Genomic DNA, 26,847 nt, shown 5'->3' with positions numbered 1-26,847 from the left:
ACAGAGAGATGTGTATGCTCAGATTGTACTGTCTAGTATCTACACATCATAGACCCTTCAAACTGTTGAGGAGATAGCAGCAGTCAGTGAGAAAGGGACACTAACATAGCTTGCTGCTAAAGTTCGGTCGTTTTATAGCCTGCAGTCAAAACATGTAATTCAATGTAATGTCATCTCTCACAATAGTAGGTTAAGAGCATTCCTGAGGCATTTTATAAGAATGATCCCAGGAATGAAAAGCTTGTCACATGAGGAGTGGCTGAGGATCTGGGTCTGGACTCAATGGAGTTCAGAAGAGTGAGGGAGATCTGATTGAAACTTACAGAATACTGAGGCCCCGTGGTAGACTGGATATGGAAAGGTGTTTCCACGAGTAGGAGAGACTAGAACCAGAGGACATAGCCTCAGAATGAAAAGGTGATGCTTTAAAGCTGAGAGAAGCTATAGACCGGTAAGCCTGACATTGGTGGCGGGCAAGTTGTTAGAGGGAATCCTGACGATAGGATTTACATGTATTTGGAAAGGCAAGGACTGATTAGGAATAGTCAACATGGCTTTGTGTGTGGGAAATCATGTCTCACTAACTTGACTGAGTTTGTTCAGAGAAGTAACAAAGAGGATTGATAAGGGCAGAGCGGTAGACGCAATCTATGTGGACTTCAGTAAGGTGTTCGACAAGGATCCCCATGGTAGACTGGTTAGCAAGGTTAGATCTCATGGAGTACAAGCAGAACTAGCCATTTGGATACAGAACTGACTTTGAAGGTAAAAGACAGAGGGCAATGGTGGAGAGTTGTTTTTCAGACTCGAGGCCTGTGACAGTGGTGTGCCACAAGGATCGGTGCTGGGTCCACTGCTTTTCAGCATTTATATAATGATTTGGATGTGAACATAGGGGATACAGTTAGTAAGTTTGCAGATGACACCAAAACTAGAGGTGTAGTGGATGGCAAAGAAGGTTACCTCAGAGTACAACAGGATCTTGATGAGATGGGCCAATGGGCTCAGGAGTGGTGCGTGTATGGAATGAGCTGCCAGAGGAAGTGGTGGAGGCTGGTACAATTACAGCATTTAAAAGGCATCTGGATTGATATATAACGAGAAAGGTGCAGAGGGATATGGGCCAAGTGCGGGCAATTGAGTCAAGATTAGGTTAGGAGAACTGGTCGGCATGAATGAGTTGGATTGATGGGACTGTTTCTGCATTGTACATCTCTATGACTCTGTAACCCCTCCACCCAGTACACTCCTTCCTATCTCTGTAACCTCATCCAGCCCTGACACCTTCCCTAATTCCAGAACCTCCTCCACCCCCTACACCCCACCCTATCTCTGAAACCTCCTCCAGTCCCAATAACCCTCTCTTAGCTGTAACATCAATGCTCATTATCACTCCATGATGTCAGCCCTCCTGCGATTCCAGCCTCTTAACCATCCCCTAATTCCATCACTCCACTGGCCTTCAGCTGCTTGGGCCCTCCTTATTATCATCTCATAAGACTTTGAGCAATTTGCATTTCCCTTCTCTGATGAATCCTGTCCATTTTTCCTGGAAACAAACCTATGGATTTACTAGAGTAATTCAGGAAGGGTCCCTCAACAGCACCTTGTAAACCCAACATCAATATCACCTTGAAGACAAGGCCAGCAATATGACGCAATACTACTCCTTCTGCAGTTACTCTCCCTTTCACCCTTAATCCCAACTTTGAAATTAACCATCCTTCCTTCAGTTTTTCTGGGACAGAATCCTGGAGCTCTCTCCCCATGTGACTTTGCATTTGTGGTCAGGGTTCTTAAAACACATGGACAGGGGAGTTAAAGAGGAGAGTTCCTTATCATTTATGCCGTAGAGATTAGGGGGATGGGTAACAAGGCTGTCCCAGTCAGTGATGCCCACTTCATGTGAATCCACAAACAAGTCTGTCATTGTGATGTTGCCATGGGAATGCACATTACATTCGTGTTCTGAGGGATACACAGGAACAGTAGGAAATGAGACTTGATCGAATCAGTCAAAGAGCCAAGATGTTTCACATCAGTGTCCCAGCGAGATGTGGACAGTTACAAGGGGAGTCAGGGTGAAACAATGCCTGCTGGAGTGTGATGACCTTCATTGTTCAGCTCTCTGAATATTGGAGTTGGGACGCTGTGCTGAGGTTGGACAGGAAGTTGGTAAGGCCAATTCTGGAAGACTGTGTCCTGTTCTGCTCATGCTGCTGTAGGAAGGATATTATTAAACTGGAGACGGTTCAGAAAAGATTCAACAGGATGTTGCCAGGAGTGCAGGGTTTGAGATATAAAAATAGACTGGAGAGGCTGGGGACATTTTACAAAGAACATTACAGCACAGGAACAGGCCCTTCAACCCTCCAAGCCTGCACTGACACATTTTGCCTTCCATATTAAAATTGTCTTCACTTACAGGAACCGTATTCCCTTGTTCCCTTCCTATTCATGCCTGCTGCTGGATGCTTCTTGAAAGCTACAATTGTGTCTGCTTCCATTGTCTGTTCTGGCAGTGTGTTCCATGAACTCACCACCCTTTCCATGATAAACATGCCTCACATATCTCTTTTGAACACCCCCCTGACCCCTGCACCTTGAACCTGTGTCCCCGAGTAACTGACTCTTCCACCCTGAGAAAAGGCCTCATACTTTCCACCCTATCCATGCCCATTCACAATTTTACAAACCCCTCAACCTCCTGCATTCTAGTGGAAACAAACCCAGTCTATCCAATCTTTCTTCACAGGTAAAATCCCCCATTCCAGGCAACGTCCTGGTAAACATTTTCTGTCCCCTCTCTGAAGGATCCACATCAGAACTGTACATGTTTTTCACTGCAGCATAAGAAATTGAGGGGTGACCTTGTTGAGGTTTATAAAATCATGACAGTGATTGATAAGGTGAATGACAAGGGTCTTTTCCCTAGTGTGGGGGAGTTCAGACTCAGGGCCATGTTTGTAAGGTCAGAGGAAAAAAAATTAAAGATTGAGGAGCAACTCTTTTTCCCCCAGAGTGGTTTGTGATGGAATGTATGTGGGCACAGTTACAATGCTTAAAAGATGCCAGCTCTTGATGCCAGTCATTTGTTTTCTCCATTCTGTGCTACTGAATGCCCAAATTTCTGTGACATGCATTTCCGGAGGACTAACATGGCAAGGGAGTACACGTTAAATAGGAGGACCCTGGCAAGCACAGAAGATTAGACAGATCCTGGTTTGTGTGTCCAGCCATCCGTGAAGGCAGCAGGATAGGCAGGTAAGCCACTGAATACATGTGCAGGGAGGTGTCGTGTTGGAGCTTTACAGGATTTTGGTGAGACCACAGCTGGAATACTGTGTGCAGTTCTGGTCACCGCATTATAGGAAGGATGTGATTGTACTGGAGGGGGGGCAAAGGAGATCCACCAGGATGTTGCGTTAGATTGAGCATTGCCTAAACCTGCAGGAGTGTTCTGCTGTGTGTGTGTGTGGGGATTTGGTAACCCACCTAGCCTGGACATTATGGGCAATTCAGCATGGCCAATCCACCTAACTTGAACATCTTTGAAATCAGAGCACCCGAAGGGTACCCAAGCAGACAACATGCAAAACTCCACACAGCCACCCAAGGCTGGAATCAAACTCTGGTTCCTGGCACTGTGCTCCAGCAATGCTAACCTCTGAGCCACTCTCGGCCAGGGGCATTTTTTTTTTTTGGATTCATATCAACTTGCTGTGCTCAGGTTCACTGCTTTATTATGAACGGTCAAATCACCATAATTCCAATTTCGCATCAGAGAGAGAGAGAAAGAGATGACGGGTGGTGAAGTTTGATTTAATTTGATTTACTATTGCCACTTTGTTTCAAATAAATTCATGGGATGGGGGCACCGTTGGCCAGGCCAGTGTTTATTGGCCATCCCGAATAGCCCAGACGGCAGTTAAGAGTCACAATACAAACAGGTAACCACCTTCCCGTCTCCTGGTCCTCTCTTCATCCAAGGGTTACCCCCTCCTACATTGTTGTGGGCTCGATGGCAGGTTCCTTCCTGAAAGAGCATCTCAGCCCAGGCTGGGGCGTGGGTCCAATAGGACTTGGCTGGCTCTGTGTCTCTCTGGTTGTAGGTTCTCCGATCCAGACTGCACACCATCGCGATCCTCTCGTTTACTTCACCCGGCAACACCGGTCCAGGAACGGCCGGAGAGAAGCAGAGACCGGGGAAGGAAACGCCTGTAGCCAGGCACGCAGACAGGAGCGAGAGGAGCCCGGACTCCGACAGAGAAACAACGGAACATTGGCTGGGTTTCATCCAGAGGAGGGCGGGAGGAGTTACCGAGAGAGACAGAGAGGAGTTACCGAGAGAGAGAGTTACAGAGGGAGAGGGAGGAGAGGAGTTACTGAGGGACAAAGAGAGAGAGGAGTTAGTGTGAGAGAGAGAGGAGTTACAGAGGGACAGAGAGAGGAGGAAAGAGAGAGAGGAGTTACTGAGGGAGAGGGATGAGTTAGTGGAGGAGAGGGATTACAAAGGGAGAGGGGTTATAGAGGGAGAGGGGTTACAAAGGGGTCACAGAGAGAGGGAGAGGTGTTAAAGTGAGAGAGGAATTCCAGAGGGAGAGCAGTTCCGGGGGGAGAGGGAGTGAAAGTCGGAGTCATTCGTTGAATCTTGGGAAAAGGAAAGACAAGGAGAGGGGACTGGCTGCTGCGACCTCTCCAGCAAATTGCAGTCACTCCTTCCCCCCGGCCTGGTGGAGGCAGTGCTGCCCAGCACAGAGAGCATCCATTCTGCATTTGCCTATCGCCTATAGGCTGAGGACACTGCCCTCTGGAAAGTGCCATGCCCAAGCTGAGCCAGCGTTGGACCCGCTGGTCGTGCCTCAGATCAGCGCTGTGTGCGCTCAGTGTGGTCTTGTTGTGCCAATGGCTGCTGGTCCATAGAGGAGGGGGCCAGCTGACCCTCAGGCTGGTGAAACCAGGCGCCAGTCCAATGCAGGAACACCTTCTGCTGGTCGAGGAGAACTCCACCTGCTGGCAGATCATCCAGGGGGACAGGCAGGAGGTGGAAAGGGCCCTCCTCAACTCCATTACTGTCTCCCTCAAGCACCAAGCCGTCACTGAGGGAGATTATCTGAACATGACCTGAAATTGCAGATCGTTTGTGAGGGGCCGCAAGTATATCACTGTCCCCCTGAGCCCTGAGGAGGAACACTTCCCCTTGGCTTACTCCATGGTCATCCACCAGAGCATTGAGATGTTCGAGAGGCTTCTACGGAGCATTTACGCCCCACAGAATGTCTACTGTATCCACGTGGACCGCAAATCCCCGAGTCAATTTCATGCGGCCGTTCGGGCCATCGCTTCGTGTTTCCACAATGTCTTTGTCACAGCCCAGCTGGAGTGGGTCACCTATGCTGGCTGGAGCAGAGTTCAGGCGGATCTCAACTGCATGAAGGAGCTGCTGGAGAGCCCTGTCCCCTGGAGGTACTTCATCAATGTGTGTGGCCAAGACTTCCCCCTGAAGACCAACCGGGAGATAGTCCGCAGCCTCAGAGCTCTGAACGGCTCCAACGTGATTGAGTCGGATCCTGCACCAGGGTTCAAAAAGGTAACCGCCTTCCTGTCTGCTGGGCCTCTCTTCATCCAAGTGTTTTCCATCCTCCCTCCCTCCATCATCTCTCTCTCTCTCCCCTCCAGTCCTTCACTCCTGCCTGTACAAAGAGAGACAGGGTTGTTAAAACAGTTCAATTGCATGGAGGGAGGTTCAGAATGTACAAAGGAATATAGAGGAGTTGGAGAGTTGAGCTGAAAACAGAGTAGAAGAGCAATTGACGTTTCAGGTCGGAAACTTTCATCAGAACCCGGGGAGAGGAAGGGGCTGCAGAATAAATGGGGGTGTGGGGCTGGGGAAAGGTGGATGAGATGGCGATTGGTGGATGCAGGGGGGAGGTGGCTGTGATTGGACAGTGGGTGGGGTGGAGCAGATGGGTGGAAAGGAAGATGGTCAGGTGAAAGGGATGGGGTAGAAAGAGAGGGCTGAGCCTGGGATAGGGATAAGGAGGGATATAGACTGATTAGGAGAGTATACAGGAATGTAGGTAGGTTAAGAGTGTAGGAGAAAGTGAGGACTACAGATGCTGGAGATCAGAGACAAGAGTGTGGCACTGGAAAAGCACAGCGGGTCAGTCAATATCTGAAGAGCAGAAGAATCAATGTTTCGGACATAAGCCCTTCATCAGGAATGAGGCTTGTGGACCAGGGGGTTGAGAAATAAGTGGGATGGGTGTGGGGCTGAGGATGGAAGGTAGCTGGGAATGTGATAGATAGATGAAGGTATGCGGGAGGGGGGGGGGGGTGGAAGAGGTTGTGGAAGGTGGAGTGGACAGGTGGGAAGGAAGATGGACTGGTCAGGAGGATGGTGCTGAGTTGGAGGCTTGGGACTGCGATAAGTTGCGGTGGGGAAATGAGGAAACTACTGAAATCGACATTGATCCACCTGGTTGCAGGGTTCCAAGGTGGAATATCCAGGTGTCAGCTGGTAAGGGTTTGGTGATTGAGGAGGCCCAGAATCTGCATGCCCTTGGTGGGAGGGGGAGTTATAGTGTTCAGCCACGGGGCAGTGGGGTTGGTTGGTGGGTGTGGGTGTGCCAGAGATGTTCTCTGAAACAATCCACAAGTCAGAGTTCTGTCTCCCCGCTGTAGAGGAGACCACATCGGGTGCAATGGATGCAGTAGATGACATTGGTGGAGGTACAAGTATATTTCTGTCAGATGTGGAAGGATCCTTTGGAGCCTTGGACGGAGGTGAGGGGGAGGTGTGGGTGCAGGTTTTGCACTTCTTTCAGAGGCCAGGGAAGGCGCCAGGAGGGGATGGTGCGTTTTTAGGGGGTGTGAATATGACAAGGGAGTTGCAGAGGAGTGCAGAGGGAAATATGTCCCTAATGGTGCAGTCTGTTTGTAAGTGGCAGAAGTGGTGGAGGATAATGCAATGTATCCGGATGTTGGTGGGGTAGAAGGTGAGGACCAAGGGGTTCTGTCCCTGTTGCGTTGGGAGGGGTGTGGTTCAAGGGTGAAGGTACAGGAAATGGAGCAGATGCACTGGAGGTCATTGTCAACCATGTGGGAGAGGAAATTGTAGTTTTTGAGGTAGGACGCCACCTGGGATGTTCTGTGGTGGAATTGGTCCTCCTGGGAACAGATGCAGCAAAGGCAGAGAAATTGGGAAAAAGGGATAGTGTTTTTACAGGGGCAGGGTGGGAGGAGGTGTATTTCAGGTGGCTATGGGAGTTGGTGGGTTTGTAGTAGATGTCCGCGGTTAGTCGGTTGCCAGAGATGGAGAGGTCCAGGAAGGGGAAGGAAGTGTCCGAGATTGTCCGGGTAAATTTGAGGTCAGGTTGGAAGGTGTTGATAGAATTAATGAACTTTTCAACCACCTCATGCATATACGAGGTAGTGCCAATCCAGTCATCAATGTAGTGGAGGAAAAGGTGGAGAATGATGCCGACGGATGGAGAGGCAGGCATAGTTGGGGCCCATGCGGGTGCCCATGGATACCCCTTAAAAGTTAAGAGTGAACAGAAGAATGTAAGTTTGGTTCAGAGCATGTAAAGGATTGTTCTTAGGTTGATCGTGAAATAGTCTCACAAACCTGATTGAGTTTTTTGAAGAAGTAACAAAGAGGATTGATGAGGGCAGAGCAATAGATGTCATCTATATGGACTTCAATAAGATATTCAACAAGGTTCCCCATAGGAGACTGATTAGCAAGGTTAGATCTCATGGAATACAGGGAGAACTAGCCATTTGGATACAGAACTGGCTCAAAAGGTAGAAGACAGAGGGTGGTGGTGAAGGGTTGTTTTTAAGACTGGAGGCCGGTGACCAGTGGAGTGCCACAAGGATCGGTGCTGGGCCCTCTACTTTTTGTCATTTACATAAATGATTTGGATGCGAGCATAAGAGGTACAGTTAGTAAGTTTGCAGATGACACCAAAATTGAAGGTGTAGTGGACAGCGAAGAGGGTTACCTCAGATTACAACAGGATCTGGACCAGATGGGCCAATGGGCTGAGACGTGGCAGATGGAGTTTAATTCAGATAAATGTGAGGTGCTGCATTTTGGGAAAGCAAATCTTAGCAGGACTTATACACTTAATGACAAGGTCCTAGGGAGTGTTGCTGAACAAAGAGACCTTGGAGTGCAGGTTCATAGCTCCTTGAAGCAGAGTCGCAGGTAGATAGGATAGTGAAGGCAGCGTTTGGTATATGCTCCTTTATTGATCAGAGTATGGAGTACAGGAGTTGGGAGGTCATGTTGCGACTGTACAGGACATTGGTTAGGCCCTGTTGTAATATTGCGTGCAATTCTAGTCTCCTTCCTATTGGAAAGATGTTGTGAAACGTGAAGGGATTCCAAAATGATTTACAAGGATGTTGCCAGGGTTGGAGGATTTGAGCTATAGGGAGAGGCTGAACAGGCTGAGGCTGTTTTCCCTGGAGCGTCAGAGGCTGAGGGGTGACTTTATAGAGGTTTACAAAATTATGAGGGGCATGGATAGGATAAATCGACAAAGTCTTTTCCCTGGGATCGGAGAATCCAGAACTAGAGGGCATAGGTTTAGGGTGAGAGGGGAAAGATATAAAAGAGACCTAAGGGGCAACTTTTTCACGCAGAAGGTGGTACGTGTATGGAATGAGCTGCCAGAGGATGTGGTGGAGGCTGGTACAATTGCAACACTTAAAAGGCATTTGGATGAGTATATGAATAGGAAGGGTTTAGAGGGATATGGGCCGGGTGCTGGCAGGTGGAACGAGATTGTGTCGGGATATCTGGTCGGCCTGGACAGGTTGAACCGAAGGATCTGTTTCCATGCTGTACATCTCTATGACTGTAAGTGGGTACTGCAGATGCTGGAGATTACAGTCAAGATTAGAGCAGTGTTGGAAAAGCACAGCAGGTCAGGCAGCATCCGAGGAGCAGGAAACCCCTACATCAGGAATAACTTCACAGAGGCCGCCATTATCCAGTCAACAACTCACCCTTTTGTTTTCACATGGAGTCCTTGACACGGATCCAGCTTCCTCAGAGCCAGCTCAGAGTGAACAGAACATCTGATAGTCCTGTTTATTTTTTTTCGGAATAGCAGTCGAAGTCGTCCCCAGGTGTAGGTAGGCCAGGTAGCAGCAGCAGGGGTGCAGGCGAGGTCCAGGCTTCAGTAGCAGGAGCAGGCCCAGACTGTAGCAGCAGTGGTGGTAGTAGCTGCCTGTGCAGCTGAGCACAGCTTCAAATTAACAGAAATAAGCAGAAAGAAACCCCAGAAAACAATCACAACAAACTATGAAAAATAAATTAAAATTAAACTCCTCCTCAGTAGGAAGACACCAACAGCAGCACATAAGACACACTGAGGCTGTTTCGAAGTCAGTCTCCTCTCAAGAGGATTGAAGAGTCCTTCATATGCTGATCCAGCTCCCCTAGAGCCAGCTCTCAGTGAGCAGATCCCTTGACATGCCTGTTTATTTTTCTTCCACTACCACCCGACAGCTTATTTTTCCCAAGTACCCATGTCATGTGTAGGTGTCAGATGCAGTGAAAAATAACAAGTGTGTAAATCTTAATTTATGTGGGAAATAGAACCCACTCACTTCATAATTTCAGTCCAAGACAAGATCTGCAGCAGCAGTATCATCTGATATACTCTTGCAAGAGTGGTGTCTACAAGGTAGGCACACAGTACAAAACCTTAATACAATTCATTTCTGTTTCCCTCCTCCCACTGTTCTAAACCCAGCGCCCATTCCTCTTGTTTATCTCTTGCCTTATCTGGCCTTGTGTGTAACAGTACAGGTTTTGCTTGGCCATTTCACCACATCCCTCTGTGGTCTATTGTTAGCGTATATCCTCCTTCACTGCCTTCTGCTTCCTTGCTTGCTAAAGCAACATTTCCTCTCATTCTTCGTCCACACTGAGCCTTATGACCTCTTGATTGTGGTTTTTCTTTTTGCAGAAGCAGGAAACAGATGCTTATAACTGTTTGTACAAGCATATCTAGCTTAACCTACACTCCCCTTCCTCTTTCATGATTCAGCTTTGTGATTTTTGCAGACAACATTTATAATTGCTCCCCTCAATTTATATTCCAGGAAGGAAACAGACAGTCCTGTTTATTTATATTTTATTAAACAATTCACAGTTTATACAAACAATTACATTTACAGCTGTATACAGAGAAACAGCAATTTTTACAAGGGAGGGGAATGACAAAGCCAAGCCCCAAACCCTGACATTCAACCGGTTTTCAGGGAAATTAGGAAAAACCTCAAATCCCAGTTTCAATCATTACAGACAGTAACAATGACCTTCATACATATAAGACAGTCCACTTGTGTAAGAAACAGAGCATACAATACAGACCCCCAAAAAACCAGTGAGCCTCCCCCCCCCCACCCCAATCCCTCCCACCTTCCAGCCACTCTAAGGCAGCCCGCCCCTATGCACCTTCCGGCTCTCGGTCTGCCCTGACACACCTTTTGACCACCTCTAGTTCTGCCCGCCCCAGTACCCACCTGGAGTGACCCACCTTCTAGCTCTCGTTCTGCCCCTACGTACCATTGGGTTCTCACCCACCCTGATGCGCCATCTGGCCAGTGGCTATCCTGGCACACCTTTCGGCCACCTCTAGGACAGCCTGTCCCCTTCCCTGGGACGACAGCGTGCAGGGCAGCCCACAAGCCTTCTGGATCGCAGCCCGCCCCTACGCACTTTCTGGCTCTCAGCTGCTCTGACACAGCTTTCGACCACCTCTAAGACAGCCCGTGCCGATTACCCCTTTTCAGGATGACAGTGCTCAGAACGGTCTACCCACCATCTAGCTCTCGGGGAGACTGTCATCAGAGTGGCCTACCCACCGTCCGGCTTTCGGGACAGCCTACCAACCTTCAGGTTCACAGGATGGCCTACCCACCCTTCGGCTTTCGGGGTGACAGCTTTCAGGACGACCCATGAGCCTCCCAGCTCACAGTAAGGCCTGCCAGACCCAGGGACATACAATACAGTGCAGATTCCTGAAGAAGGGCTCATGTCCGAAACGTCAATTCTCCTACTCCTTGGATGCTGCCTGACCTGCTGCGCTTTTCCAGCAACACATTTTCAGCTCTGATCTCCAGCATCTGCAGTCCTCACTTTCTCCTCCAGTGCAGGTGATAAGCCCAACAAACCATATGACAGTTAATTACCAACAAACAGAGTCCTTTCTAGTCCAGAGTCCATTAGCACAGACATTTTTCTTCAAAATGTAGAGTCCATTTCCAGGCCTGAGGGGTGGAGAGAGTGCCATACAAGGCCTTGATGAGACCACATCAGAATCAGTCTGTACATTTTTCTCTCATTTAAAATAATTACATTGACAGCAAGTTTCACCTGCCTTTTTCCTGGGAATGAAGGGTTTATCTTATGAAGGAAGGTTGAACAAATTGGCTTTTACACATTTAAGTTTGGAAATCTGAGAGATCTTTTTGAAATGTATAAGTTTCTCTGAGGGGACATGATAAGGTGGTTGATGGGACATTGCTTTCTCTTGTAGGTTTGACAAGATGTTCTGTAGAATAACATATCGTCAGAGTCCTACAGCACCGAAACATACCCTTTCGTCCAACTCATCCATGCCAACCAGGTATCCTAATTGGAACTAGTCCCATTATCCTGTGTTTGGTCCATATCCCTCTAAACTTGTCCTATTTATGTTGTTTGTTAAATCTTGTGATTGTACCCACTACAACAATTCTTTTTGGCAACTTGCTCCGTATTTGCACCACCCTCAGGTCTCATCTTAAACCTATGCCCTCTGGGTTTGGCCTCCCCCATCCTGGGGCTATTCACTTTTATTGATTTCCCCCACAATTTTATAAACCTCTATATGGTCACCCTTCACCCTCCAATACTCCAGTGAGAAAAGTCCTAGCCTATCTAGCCTCTCCTTATAACTAAAATCCTGCAGTCCAGGCAACATCTTTGTAAATCTATTCTGCAGTTTAACAACACCCTTCCAACAGCAGGGCGATCATAAATTTTCCCAGTACTCCAAAAGTGACCTCACCAATGCCTTGCAGAATTATTTTCCCCTGAGAGGGCTGTTGCACTGTGTAAATCTCTTCTGTACGAAGTTGTGAAGGCTGAGTTGATGAAGTTATGAAAGGGTGAGCAAGGTGACCTTTTTTAAAAAAAAGATAAGGACCCCGGGGCAACCGATAGAAATGTGGAATTGAAATTGCAACCAGAAGAGCAGTGATCTTCTTGAATGGTGGAGCAGACTGGAAGGGACGAATGGCTGACTTTTGCTATGATATTGGTGGAGACAGGTTATGCCTTAGTTCATGTAAAGAGTAGAGAGTTTTCTGACCTCTCAGCTAAGGAAAGGGCTTTGGTGTCCCTCCTGATAACATGAACCTTGAAGTTAATCTCCCTCTGCGTCAGTCACAGAATTAAAGAATTCTTGCTGAAGGATGCCCTTCAGCCCATCATGTCTGTAATTATTCCACATCTCGTACCAATCTCCTGCATTTCCACTCTGGCAACATCCTTGTAAATCTTTTCTGAACATTTTCAAGTTTCCTATAGCAGGAAGACCAGAATTGCATGCTGTATTCCAGAAATTGCCAAACCAATGTCCTGTTCCACCACATGACCTCCCAACTCCTACACACCATGCACTGACCAATAATGGCAAGCGTGGCAAACGACTTCTTCACTAACCTGTCTATCTGTGACTCCATTTTCAAGAAACTATGAATCTGCACTCCAAGATCTCTTGTTTCATCATCACTCCCCAGACTTTACCATGAAGTGTATTATTCCTGCCCTGATTTGCCTTTCCAAAATGGCCTCACATTTATCGACATTAAACTCCATCTGACACTCCTCGGCCTATTAGCCCATCTGATCAAGATCCCGTTGTACTCTGAGGTTGATTTGAAATATTACTCTGGATGTAGGTTTGCTCGTTGAGCTGTAAGGTTCATTTTCAGATGTTTTGTCACCATACTAGGCAACATCTTCAGTGAACCTTCCAGCTCAGCGAGCAAACCTACATCTAGAACCTCAACCTGAACTACAAACCTTCTCAAACCTTGCTGATATATTACTGTCATGTATAATCGAGTTACAGTAAAAAATGTTGTCTTATGTGCTTTACAGACAGATATTGATAGGTAAAGTTGGCAAAAATGTTGGCAAATGGAGTGCAATGTGCGAAAATGTGAAGTTGTTCATTTGGAAGGGAAATCAAAAGAATAGAATATTATTTAAATGGAGAAAGCTTCAGAAAGCAGCAACACAAAGGGACTTGGGGGAACTAGTGAATGAAACATGGAAAGCTTGCACACGGGGGCAGCAGGTAATTGGGAAGACTAATGGAATATTGGACGAAAACAGAAATTTCTGGAGAGACTCAGCAGGTCGGGTAGCATTCGTGGAGAGAAAACAGAGTCAATGTTTTGAGTCTGGTGACCTTTCTTCAGAACTGAAGTGGAATGTTTGCCCTTATTTGAAGGGGGGGTTGGAGTATAAAAGTCAGGAGGTCGTACTGCAACTGTGCAAGGTGCTTGTGAGAGCACATCCGGAGTACTGTGAGCACTTCTGGTCACCTTATTTAAGAATACATGTTGTTTCATTGGAGGAAGTTAAGAGAAAATGTTCAGTGGGATTGCCCCCATTATGGAGGGATTGTCTTAAAAACAAAGGGCTAAACAGGATTCTACTCACTGGAGTTTAGAAGAATGAGAGGTGACCTCATCGAAATGGACAGGATTAAGGGGCTTGACTGGGTAAATGCTGAAAGGATGTTTCTCCTCATGGGAGAGTCCAGGACCAGGGGGGGGGGTATTGTCTCAGAATAAAGGGGCACCAGTTTAAGACTGAGATGAGGTGGAATTTCTTCTCTCAGAAGGTTGTGAATCTTTGGAATTCCTTGCCACAGAGAGCTGTCCTTGTAAATATTTAAGGCTCAGATGGATAGATTCTTGTTCAGTTGGGGAAATAAGCGTTACGGGGATAGGGCAAGAACATGGACTTGAGGAATGTTGAATCAGCCACGATCCTAGTGAAGCTGGCTTGAGGGACCAAATCGCCGACTCCTGTCCCGATTTGTTAATGGTCTTACATTTACTGATGAAACTGTTCAAAGACGTTATCGCACAACTCTGGAGCAGAAGCGACTTGAACCTGTGTCTCCAAGGCTCACACCGCACGGATCCTAGTTTACTTTATATCATGCACTTGTCATTCATGCTGGTATTATGGCTGCAATTCGCACCAACCTGCCTTAGATCAAATTAATGAAGCGAAGCCAGTGCAGGTTTTCAAAAAGTAAGTCTCCAACCTCGTATCATGCATTGATGTGAGAATTTGAATGCAAAGAATGTTGTCTGAACTGGATTCAATGAAGTGTTTCACTAGGCACTAGATAAAAATGGCTGGACAACAAAATTGACAATACAAGCCCTGATTCATGGATCTTGTTTTGGACGAGAGGTTGGTAGGTTGGTAGGTGGGAATGATCCACACAGCTGGGACATATAAACATCAAGACCCAGAGCAGGAGAAGATGATTTGGCCCTCCATGAGGCCCACCATACTATATGATCCTGGCTAACCCTCTATCTCAATGCCATACTACCACTTTCTCCCCATGCCTTTGATGCTTTTGAAACCTAAATATTTGTTAATCGCATTCTTGGATATATTCAATGACTCAAATTCCACAGCTTTCTGTGGTACAGAATTCCATAACTTCACTATCCTGTAAATTAAATGTTTCCGCATCTCAGCCCTAAATAGACGACTGCTTTTATTCAATATGTCAGTGATATCAATCTTGGAGTATGTGGCAAAATGCCCATATTCGGGGCAATGATAAACCTGGAGGATTGGCAAATGGTGAGGATGATGTGAATTGTCCAGAGTCACCACAATGAACAGACAGCATCCAGTCAGAGGTGAATACAGAAGAGTGTAAGGTGATATGTTTTGGGAGAAGGATGTGGAGAGGTAATAGAAATGTAATGGCACAATCGTAAAGAGTGCGAAGGATTAGAGGGATCTGGCGATAAACATTCATCAACATTAGAAGATGGGGGAGGCCATAAGAGGGTAGAAAAGCAGAAGGCTTCATAAATAGAGGCATTGATGCCAATAAATGGTTGAGTTATGCTGCATGTCGAATTGGTTTAGCCCCAGTTGGATTGTTGTGGTCATTTCCGGTGACTATAAAACGATGTGAGGGCCCTCAGGACAGGGAGGAGATTTCGCAGAATGGTGCCAGGGTTTAAGTTGGATGGCTCAGTTGGAAAGGTCAACGATGCTCCCATTGGAACAAAGGAGATTGGGGTGAGGTTTATTCAATGGGTGAGCACTCGGTAATGAAGACAAGGAAATATACTTCACTGTTCACCGATTGTACAAGTGCAATGGAATGCAGATGTAAGATTTTGGGTTAAAGGCATGGTAGGGAGATCTGAGGAATTGAAACGCAAATGAAGCCTAAACTACATTTGTATGAGATGATGGCAAGTTCCGATGTAAGTTAAATGAAAAAAAAAGATCTGCTCCCATACATACAAGGAACAAGAGTAGACCATTGGCCCATTTGATCCTGTTCCACCATCTACATTCCTGCATACCATCGATAATCTATCCTTTCCTTGGTCACCAAGGATCCATATCTGAAAATGTGTTGCTGGAAAAGCGCAGCAGGTCAGGCAGCATCCAAGGAACAGGAGAATCGATGTTTCGATGTTCCTGAAGAAGGGCTCATGCCCGAAACGTCGATTCTCCTGTTCCTTGGATGCTGCCTGACCTGCTGCGCTTTTCCAGCAACACATTTTCAGCTCTGATCTCCAGCATCTGCAGTCCTCACTTTCTCCTCAAGGATCCATATTTCCCATGCATGATGCCACAAGGACCGAGGATAAAAGATATCTTTTGACACAATGTAAATAAAGTGTCTTGTGTCTTGTGGAAGGGGTGGCACGGTGGCTCAGTGGTTAGCACTGTTGCCTCACAGCGCCAAAGACCTGGATTCGATTCCAGCCTTGGGTGACTGTCTGTGTGGAGTTTGCACATTCTCCCCATGTCTGCGTGGGTTTCCTTTGGGTGCTCTGTTTTCCTGCCACAATCCACAAAGATGTGCAGGCCAGGTAGATTTGTCGTGCTAAATTGCCCACAGTGTTCGGGTGCATTAGTCAGGGGTAAATATCGGGTAGGGTAATGGGTGTGGATGGGTTGCTCTTCAGAGGATTGGTGTGGACTTGTTGGGCCAAATGGGCTGTTTCCATACTGTAGAGAATCTAATGTGTGGTGTCCTTCACTCTGAGGGAGGAGCTTTGGATTCAAGTCCTACTCCAGGAGTTAATGGCCATAGGAAGGTGTCTTCATTGCTATTGTGAGACACTCAAGAGTATGGGCCAAGTGCTGCAAAATGGGATGAGAATAGCTCGGAGCTTTTCTTTTTGTCCAGTGCAGACACGATGGGCTGAAGGGCAACTTATTATTTTGGTGCTCTAAACCTCAATAACCAGAGAGCATGGAGTCATAGCATCATACAGTTTGGAACAGACCCTTCAGTTCAACCTGTCTGCGCTGACCAGTCATCCCAATCTGACTTGTCCCATTTGCCAGCCTTTGGCACATATCTCTCTCACCTATTCCTATTAATGTTCACATCTAGACGCCCTTTAAATATTGTCATTGTACCAGCCGCCTCCACCACCTCTTGATAGCTCATTCCAGGCACACATCACCCACTGCGTGAAAACGTCACCCCTCAGGTCTTTCCCCCCTCACCTTAAACCTATGCTTCTAGTTTTGGACTCCCCCATCCTTGGGAAAAGACCTTTGGCTATACAGCCGACGTGGAAGGAATCAAATGGGGCAAGAACAGAAAAGGAGGTCAGCTAAACAATTCTGAGCAGCAACAGAAAAGTGCAGCCAAGCATGTATGCAAGCTAGCTAGCTTACTGAAACTGGCTCCAGTTAAGTGAGAAGGCAGGAAGACCGAAACAACACTCAACAGGTGTTGTAGAAGTTTAAGGTCAATGATCTAATGCTAAACGTCATATACCTAGATCAGGATCTGATTGATCAGTTGTGTTGATAAGGCTTGAAATCAAACTGTAATTCATGAAAAGGGAACGCTGATTTGTGTGTAAAAGTGTGATTGCAACTGCCTGTTTCAGACTCTCCAGGCAAGGGTGGGCTTTGACCCGGCTGGTTGAGTCTTCTTGCATGTATGTGATAAAGGAAGCTGTGTGAAGTGTACTATCATCCGGCTGATCATTTCAACATCTATCCATGCTCCTCCAGATTTTATGAACTTCTGTAAGGATACCCCTCAGCATCCGACACTCCAGGGAAAATAGCCCCAGCCTATTCAACCTCTTACTGTAGCTCAAACCCTCCAATCTTGGCAACATCCTGGTAAATCTTTTCTGCACCCTCTCAAGTTTAACAACATCCTTTCTTTCGAAGGGCGACCAGAATTGTATGCAGTATTTTAAAAGTGGCCTCACCAATGTCCTCTACAGACAATAGATCACACTTGGTAATGGCAAAGGCATATCAGAGATAGTCAAAGATACTCCTACTTATAGACAATAGGTGCAGGAGTAGGCCATTCGGCCCTTCGAGCCAGCACCACCATTCATTATGATCATGGCTAATCATCCACAATCAGTATCCTGTTCCTGCCTTATCCCCATAACCCTTGATTCCACTATCTTTCAGAGCTCTATCCATCTCTGTTACAGCTGCAACATTTCATCCCAACTCCTATATTCAATGCACTGACCAATGAAGGTAAAGGTATCAAATACCTACTTCACCACCCTGTCTATCTGCAATGCAACTTTCAAAGAACTATATCCCTGCACACCACGTTCTTCTCTCTAAGGCAAAAGCTCTGTGTTCAAGTCCCATTCCAGGAGTTGATGACCACAGGAAGGTGTCTCCATTGCACTGGTGAGGCATGAAAGGCAATGTTCCCAGTGCTGGAAAAATGAGACTGGAATTGCAAGGAGCCTATTTTGCCAGCGCAGACACGATGGGCTGAAGGATTTATTTTTCTGGTGCTCTCAACCTTTATGACCAGAGGGCACAGTTTGAAGTATATTTTTGGAGCCAGATGCACTGGGAGTGTTTGAGGATGAGTTTTATGTTTGCTCAGCGAATGAGCATTGGGAGATGGTTTAGGAGGCAGGGATATGGGGAAATAGGCAGGTGACTGGCAATAGGCAATAGGAGTGAGAAAGGCCTGATGGGCTGAATGGCCTTGTTCTCCACTGTAAGATGAGTAACTGAGAGAAGGAGTGTGCATGGATCTTGCTGGAGCTGGGGGCGAGGAGAGTGCAGAGGAGTTGGGGAGGGAAAAAGCCATAGGCGAAGTTGAAAAGCTATCATTTCTACTTTCTCGTCTCTCTCACTCTCTCTTGTGCTTGCCTTTTAGAAACGTTGGCAATACCACCATGATACCCTCGACCAAGTCGTCTTGACGGCGCAACTGAAAGACCAGCCGAACATCAGCACCTCCATCTTCGTGGGCAGCGCCTACTTCATGGCCTCCAGAGAGTTTGTCGGCCATGTGTTTGACAGTGCCAAGATCCAGGCCTTCCTCAAGTGGTCAGAGGACACCTACAGCCCGGACGAGCATGTGTGGGCTACCCTGCACAGAATGCCCAATGTACCCGGCTCCATCCCATACACCCAAGGAGCCACCAGGACACTTGGCCGGACAGTAAAGTGGTCCTTTGAGGCTGGTGACGTTGCGAGGGGTGCCCTATACCCTCCCTGCACGGGAAGGTATCGCCACTTGGTTTGTGAGTATGGGGCAGGAGATCTACAGTGGGTGGTCCGTCAGAGATTTTTTTTGCAAATAAGTTTGACCCCAACATGGACAACACTGCAGTACAGTGCATGGAGGAATATCTCCGAAACAGGACACTTGGTAAAACTGGGGCTGGGTTGGAGGTTGGGACAGATTAAACCTCAGTGATGGTGGTAGGGGTGGTGGGAGAGACATCGGAAACACTGAGAGACTGGGCACTGTGAAACTGGGCACTATGAGACTGTATACTATAACACTGGCTGCTGTGGAGGCCAGGCACAGTGAGACTGCATGCTGTAACATGGCCATTGTAACACTAGACAGTGTGAGGCTGGGCACTATAGTGTTGGGCACTGTGGACATTGGATACCTTAATACTATCCACTGTAACACTGGGCACTGTCAGACTTAGCACTGTAACATTAGTTACTGTGAGAGTCAAAATGTGTGGTGCTGGAAAATCACGGCAGGTCAGGCAGCATCCGAGGAGCAGGAGAACCGATGTTTCAGGTATGAGCCCTTCATCAGGAATGTGGAGGACTAAGGGGGTTGAGAGATAAATAGAGTGAGGGTGGGGCTTTTGAGGAAGGTAACTGGGAAGGTGCTCGGTAAATCCAGCTGGGGGGTGATTGTGATTGGTCGGTGGGGAAGGTCGAACATATAGTTAGGAAGGAAGATGGTCAGGTCAAGAGGGGAGAACCGACTTGGGAGGGTTAGATCTGGGATGAGGTGGGGGGAGAGGAGAGATTTGGAAACTAGTAATGTCAATGTTGATGCCATGTGGTTGAGGGTCCCAAGGCAGAAGATGAGGTGTTCTTCCTCCAGTCATCAGATAGCTTGGATTTGGTGGTGCAGGAAGTGTCATTGTGGAGTGGGAGGGGGAGTTGAAGTGGTTGGCCACAGGTCGATGGGGTTATTTGTGCCCAGTCTCACAGGGACACATCCACCAATAATACTCAACACTGCACGAGTGGGCACTGCATTACTGGAACACTGCACGAGTGGGCACTGCATTACTGGAACACTGCACGAGTGGGCACTGCATTACTGGAACACTGCATTACTGGAACACTGCACTAGTGGGCACTGCATTACTGGAAAACTGCATTACTGGAACACTGCACTAGTGGGCACTGCATTACTGGAACAGTGCATTACTGGAACACTGCACTAGTGGGCACTGCATTTCTGGAACACTGCACGAGTGAGCATTGCATTACTGGAACACTGCACGAGTGGGCACTGCATTTCTGGAACACTGCACGAGTGGGCACTGCATTACTGGAACACTGCACGAGTGGACACTGCATTACTGGAACACTGCACGAGTGGACACTGTACAGCTGGACACTGCAAGACCAGTGTTGTGACCATCACTATTTTTTTATTTTTCTCATTTTGGTTAGGAACTGTGAGTGCAAATTGAGAATTGAAGTTTGAACAATGGCTAGTTCTTCTTTAAAAAAAAAAACTAGAGAGACAAAAGACTGATGTTTGCTGTTAGGATCTGGCCAGGAAAGATAATGCAGGTGAATTACTGCTCTCTGAACACAGCAGACGTTTCAGCACCGAGATGTAGTTCTGCTCAGGTACTGACAGCTGGATGGATATTGAATGAGGAATGCTGCCGGGCAGGTAACCACAGAGAATGGTGAGAAAGAAAGCAAAAACCATGAGTGACCTCGCTCTGACTGGATTTTGGGCTTGGAGGAAGTGCTTCTTTGGAAGTTGCTGGACTGGTCTGGTCTTCTTTTTGGTTTGACTTTGTCTAGTTATTTCCCCAGTTGTTAACTTGTTAAAAGGTCTGAGATAAGAATGTGAGTCTTCGGGAATGAGTATTAGTCTCCACAGGTCTGCAGAATTTGTTCGCATTGACTAGTGACTTTAAGTTCAAACATGGTGTATAGTTCTTGTGCCTGTAATACAACCCAGCATCAAAGGATTTCATGATGGCCTACTATTTATCATTGAAACTGTTATCAACTGGCAAATTAAAATTTTAAACAAGTTTATCTCTTAATTGTCTGCTGGTGTGCGAATTGGAGGGGTGCGTGGGTTCATGATCATCTGTGTTCTGCTAAAGTGACATAACCAGAAATTAACAATTTATTAAGTTATAAACTTGATATCCAAGATCTGTTATTTGTAAATTCTGGTAAGGAACAATTGAATGATTTTGAGGGTCATTGAATGGTTGAATGTCACTGTGTTGCAAATCCAGTGATCGGGAGGTTGGTTTTGGTTCAGCTTCATTTTCCTGTGTCACTCCGGACACTGTACCTCCAGGCACAATAACTCTGGACATTATCACTCCCTGTATGACACTGTCACTCTCCGGCGGACACCATACCTCCGAGCACAATAACTCAGGACATTGTCATACAGGGACTGGCAGTCAGTCCGGACACTCCAACGCTTGACATGGTCACCCTGGTTACAACACTGTCACTCTGGACACTGTCACTAGATACTGTGAGATCAGACCGTGACACATGACAGTGTAATGCTGGACATTGCGATGTCAGATGTTTTAACTATAGACACTAACACCGGAAATAGTGACATTGGATATCATTTGGATGCAGATAGAAATGAAAACAGTCAAAAAGAAAACAAATGAGATAGAATCTACTTGTAGAAATGGGAACTAAATGGGACTGAGTGAGAATGATTATGGCTGTTTAATGAACAGAAATCCGAACACTGCAATAATGTCCACATCTAAGTGATGGTCTCGGGGTGGTTTGTATAAAGAATACCAGATATGCGGGAGTGAGTTTCAGACTGGAATCTAATCAAGGGGTTCAGGGTGGTTTCTGTACAAATGACGGAAGCTGACCTATGTGTGTGAATGTCCCGTGTTAGTCTAACATCCAGGGATTGTTTAATGGAGCTTGCTTCATACTTCAAGGACTCAGACATCTCCATTTTATCCATCTCCCACCAAAATTGACAGGGCAATGACAGCAGAAGCTATACAAAGAGAAATGTTGCCTCTGTAATGCCACAAGTAATGCCAACTGTATACATCCAGGGCAGGAACAATCCTGGGATTGATAAGAGTAAATCTCCCTCCACTCCATCCTATTCAAACACTCCCAGGACAGGGACAGAATGGTGTTAGGTACAGAGGAAGTACTCACCTTGACATTGTTCCCATCATTATTCCTTTGGCCATGGGTTTGAAATGCTATCCCCACACTGTCATTGACTATAGATCTATCTCTGAATTTTGTTTCATCATTTAGGGATGTATTCAGCCCAGTGAGCCCTCACAGCTCTCTCTCCCTCATAGGCATAGACAGTGTGTCTGTCTCTCCTCTTCTGTCTCCCTATTTCTCTCCCTGTGTGTGTCTCTCTCTCTCTTTGCCCCTCACTTCTCTGCCTCCCTCCCTCATCTCTGCTTTCTGTGGGTTTTCTGTGGGTTCGTGACACCATTGCGATGTTAAGAGAGACTGTACCATGAATGTCACAGTGTTTGCTGTGCCCTGGAGGGTGGAGGACTAGCTGGTGGGAAGTAAACAAGGTCATTTCCAGCTTGATGAGCGAGTACCACCCCAGCCTCAAATTTACCTGCATCGTCTCAGACTCCTCCCTCCCCTTCCTAGACCTCTCCATTTCTATCTCGGACGACCGACTCAACACAGACATTTACTACAAACCGACCGACTCCCACAGCTACCTAGATTACACCTCCTCCCACCATGCCCCCTGTAAAAACGCCTCCCATATTCCCAATTCCTTTGCCTCCGCCGCATCTGCTCCCAGGAGGACCAATTCCACTACCGAACAGCCCAACTGGCCTCCTTCTTCAAAGACCGCAATTTCCCCTCCGACGTAGTCGACGATACTCTCCACCGCATCTCCTCCACTTCCTGCACCTCCGCCCTTGAACCCTGCCCCTCCAATCGCCACCAGGACAGAACCCCACTGGTCCTCACCTTCCACCCCACCAACCTCCAGATACATGTACCATCCTCCGTCATTTCCGCTACCTCCAAACAGACCCCACCACCAGGGATATATTTCCCTCCCCACCCCTATCAGCATTCCGGAGAGACCACTCCCTCCGCAACTCCCTCGTCAGGTCCACACCCTCCACGAGCCCAATCTCCACTCCACTTCCCCTGCAACCACAAAAAGTGCAAAACTTGCGCCCATACCTCCCCCCTCACCTCCCTCCAAGGCCCCAATGGATCCTTCCATATCCATTGCAAATTCACCTGCACCTCCACACACCATTTACTGTATCCACTGCATCCGATGTGGTCTCCTCTACATTGAGGAGACAGGCCGCCTACTGGCGGAACGTTTCAGGGAACACCTCTGGGACACCCACACCGACCAACCCAACCACCCCGTGACTGAATACTTTAACTCCCCCTCCTACTCTGTGAAGGACATGCAGGTCCTTGGCCTCCTCCATCGCCAGACCTTGGCCACACGACGCCTGGAGGAAGAGCGCCTCATCTTCTGCCTAGGAACCCTCCAACCACACGGGATGAATGTAGATTTCTCCAGCTTCCTCATTTCCCTCCCTGCACCTTATCTCAGTCCCAACCCCGGATTCAGCACCGCCCTCTTGACCTGCAATCTTCTTCCCGACCTCTCCGCCCCCACCCCTTCTCCGGCCTATCACCCTCGCCCTCACCTCCTTCTACCTATCGTATTCCCAGCGCCCCTCCCCCAAATTCCCCCCCAACCTTTTATCTCAGCCCACTTGGCAAATTAGCCTCATTCCTGAAGAAGGGCTTATGCCCGAAACATCGATTCTTCTGCTCCACAGATGCTGCCTGGCCTGCTGCGCTTTATCAGCACCACACTTTTCAATTCTGGTCTCCAGCATTTGCAGTCCTCACTTTCTTCGAGTTAGTACCCAGTGGGGCTGCCTGAAGGGTCACTGCTAAAGACACAGTGCTAAATTGATAGCAATGAGTAGCTGAAGGGAACAAATGTAATGTTTCAAGGTTCACTGAAAAGATCTACAGTGAGTGGGAGAGAAGGCTATGGACCAAAGATATGGGCAATTTCACTGAGTAAGGAAGGAATTAGCAGATGGAATATAATGTGCAGCAGATATTTCCAAGCTAACTTAGTGACTGATTAAAATTCCCATTCCTTGCCCAGTCCATCCTTCTACACCCAAAGGTGATTTGTCCATGTGGGACAGCTGTGTAGGTCAAACTGCGGGATATGAAGATGGGAACTGTGAAGTGTTCCCAGTCTGAGCCACAACATGAGGAGCACAAGGATTGAGATGATTATTCTGTCGTGGAAGTTGAATGAGTTTTGGAAAAAGTGTCCCTGTGATTGACAACACTATAAACCTGGCAACATCCAGAACCAAAGTAAGTCATCAGAGGAATTACAGATGGAAGTGGGAAGGGACTGGGCAAGGGCAGAAAAAATCGAGTCAATGTTCTGGGGACATGAGTTTGAATCCTATCGTGGCAGATGGTGGGAATTGAATTCAATTTCAGTGGAAAAGGAAGGAGTCTTCCCCATTAAAACATTGTTGTGAAAACCCGTCTGATACCTAAAGCACGAGTGTAAGGAAATTTGCCATTTGACCTGGTCTAGCTTACATGTGACTCCAGACCCACAGCAATGTGCTTGACCTTTAACTACCCTCTAGGCAATTGGGGAAGGAAAATAATGCCGGCCCAACCAATGATGTTCCCATTTGTGAACAAATTTACATAAAGTTCTCCAGCTCTGGTACCGTTCTGGTAATCTTCATGTGCCATCTCTCCAAGATTGATGATTCTTTGGCAATGCAGTTCAGTTCAGTTCCCAGTTCAACGTTTAGCTCAATTAACAGGGTTTATGTAGCTCTAACTTTTAATGTTTGCTTTAATGATTAATTGCATTAGGTACTTATCTGTGATCATCACTCAACTTATCAAAGATCATAGAATCCCTACACTGCAGAAAGAGACCATTTGGCCCATTAAGTTTGTATCGACACTCCACAACCCAGGCCCTGGTCATGACACGGGCTGCTTCAGGCACAGCCAACTCCATTTTCACCTGTAGCTCCATGATCAGCTTGTCTTTCTCCCTGCCTCACAATTATTCATCCCTTTGTCTGCCAGACTGCTCTTCTCTCTATCTTTCTAGGCTCCATCTATTGGAGGAGCGGGACACAAGTAAGTTGTTCTCTCTTACTGGTTCCCTTCATGCGAGTTTCAGGTCTAGTCTGGTTGACCATCTCCTCACAAATTGACGAATTTGGTCCCTAGTGTTGCTACTGCGAATCTGATGCTCCCCAGTCAGAATCTGTTCTCCGTCTTTGCCATTTGAAGCACGTCTTTGAGGTGGTGTTTAAAGGGCAATCAACATTTAGGAGTGAAGTGATGTAATAATCAGCAAAAACAACCTAGACCATGTCTGTCTTGCTACCAGTTGTTAGGAAGAAGTACTTTACTGTCTTCATTGTGTGTGTTGCCAATTTCAATGTCGAAGCTGAAACCGAATAGCATTCCTGTTTTCATTGCTCACTCATGTCTGAAACATACAGCTTTAACCATGCATTATATATCAGTCAGAACTATTTAATGTCTTCTGAAAACACTTCTGGGCCAGACCAGGTAAGATTCCCAGATTCCCTTTGGTGAAGGACATGAGTGAAGCAGATGTATATTTACAGAATTGGTGTTAGGTTCTGCAATGGGACTATGAAACTAACTTTCAATTCCAGATGGATTAATTATTTGAGATTAAATTCTGCCAATTGCGGTATTTGTATCCTGGGTCACTGCATTACAAGTCCAGTGAGGTTCCCCCAGTCCAACTACATCACAATTTAATTATTCCCCAAATATCAACACCTTAGTTTCCTACAGTACTGTTTGTGTGTGCAGCAGCTCATTTGATTCTCTCTCCCCCACCACTTACACCCATTTGTTACAGTGAAGCTGCTATAGTTTGATTTCAAAATGTGTGCATTTCAGTTGGAAAAAAAGAAATGATTCTGAAATTTTAACTTTATTAATTGGTTGGTTATTAATCATTTATTTCATTCTTAGATTATGGATAATCAGTTCATTTCAGATGGAAAGAAGTAGCTCTGATCACTGAGATAATGCAGGGCTGGTGTCTGAGTATTTGTGTGATCAAAGGATCAAAAAGTTGCCAACTATTTGGACTCGATATTACATTGTGGTGTATTTCTCTCACCTCTATAAAGGATAAAGCAAAACACATGAGACATTACATTGACTCAAGAAAAGCAATTCCTGGAATTCTGAAATAAAATGGGAGTGATGTGGAGTCTTCCTTGTTTCAACAAGATTCAGTGGAAAACTTCAGTAGCAGCTGGTGAGCGTTGGGGTGTGGGTGATAAGTCACTGTCAAGCAGAGGGAGATGGAGCTGTGATTGTAAAGGATTTATAGAGTGCTAGAGGTCTACAGCATGGAAACAGGCTTTTCGGCCCAATTTGATGATGCCACTCAGTTTTCACTGTTAAATAGTCCCATTTGCATATGTTTGGCCCATATACCCCCCCAGTTGTCCCTCACTCTCAGAGAATATGGATAAAGGGGACTCAGTAACAGCAGTGCCACTGAATTTCATGATAAAATGGTGAAACTTAACAATAAGTCTCTAAACAGAAAGTAATCCTTCATGTCGAGGAAACAGCAGTAATGAGGTGAGGTGATGCAATGCACATGAGCAGGACAAACAAGACAAGGAAATACACAATGAACAATAGGACCCTGGGAAGCATTGACAATTAGAGAGATTTGGGGTGAATGTACACCAGTCTCTGAAGGTAGATAAAGAATGGAGATAATATACTTGCTTTTATTAGCCTGACATCTTGTTTCTGTCCTTGGGATTTTCACTTGCGATCTCTTCCTCCCTTGAACTCTCTTTCTCTCATTCCCTCCCTCTGACTGTCATTATCTCATTCTCTCTCCCTCTCTCTATCTGTTGGTTCTTCTCTTTTTCTCTCAATGCATTTTCTCTCCCTCTTTCTCCCTGGCCCCT

General features: G+C 46.7%; 1 protein-coding gene across 1 annotated transcript; it reads left to right on the top strand.

The window, feature by feature from the left end:
- Positions 1-4,968: 4,968 nt before the first annotated feature.
- LOC148147036 (beta-1,3-galactosyl-O-glycosyl-glycoprotein beta-1,6-N-acetylglucosaminyltransferase 3-like) lies at positions 4,969-25,893 on the top strand. The gene is made up of 4 exons (XM_087996215.1): positions 4,969-5,590; positions 18,477-18,829; positions 24,975-25,003; positions 25,883-25,893. Exons 1-4 carry the CDS (start codon positions 5,213-5,215, stop codon positions 25,891-25,893), a joined length of 771 nt encoding a protein of 256 aa, XP_087852341.1. The 5' UTR covers positions 4,969-5,212.
- The last annotated feature ends 954 nt before the right edge of the window (positions 25,894-26,847 follow it).

The sequence above is a fragment of the Chiloscyllium plagiosum genome, unplaced genomic scaffold, assembly GCF_037043375.1.
Source record: "Chiloscyllium plagiosum isolate Xiang-an unplaced genomic scaffold, Cpla_swu_hap1 HiC_scaffold_18, whole genome shotgun sequence".
Taxonomy (NCBI): domain Eukaryota; kingdom Metazoa; phylum Chordata; class Chondrichthyes; order Orectolobiformes; family Hemiscylliidae; genus Chiloscyllium; species Chiloscyllium plagiosum.
Note: the sequence above shows the minus strand (reverse complement) of the source record. Positions and strands in the feature narration are given on the sequence as shown.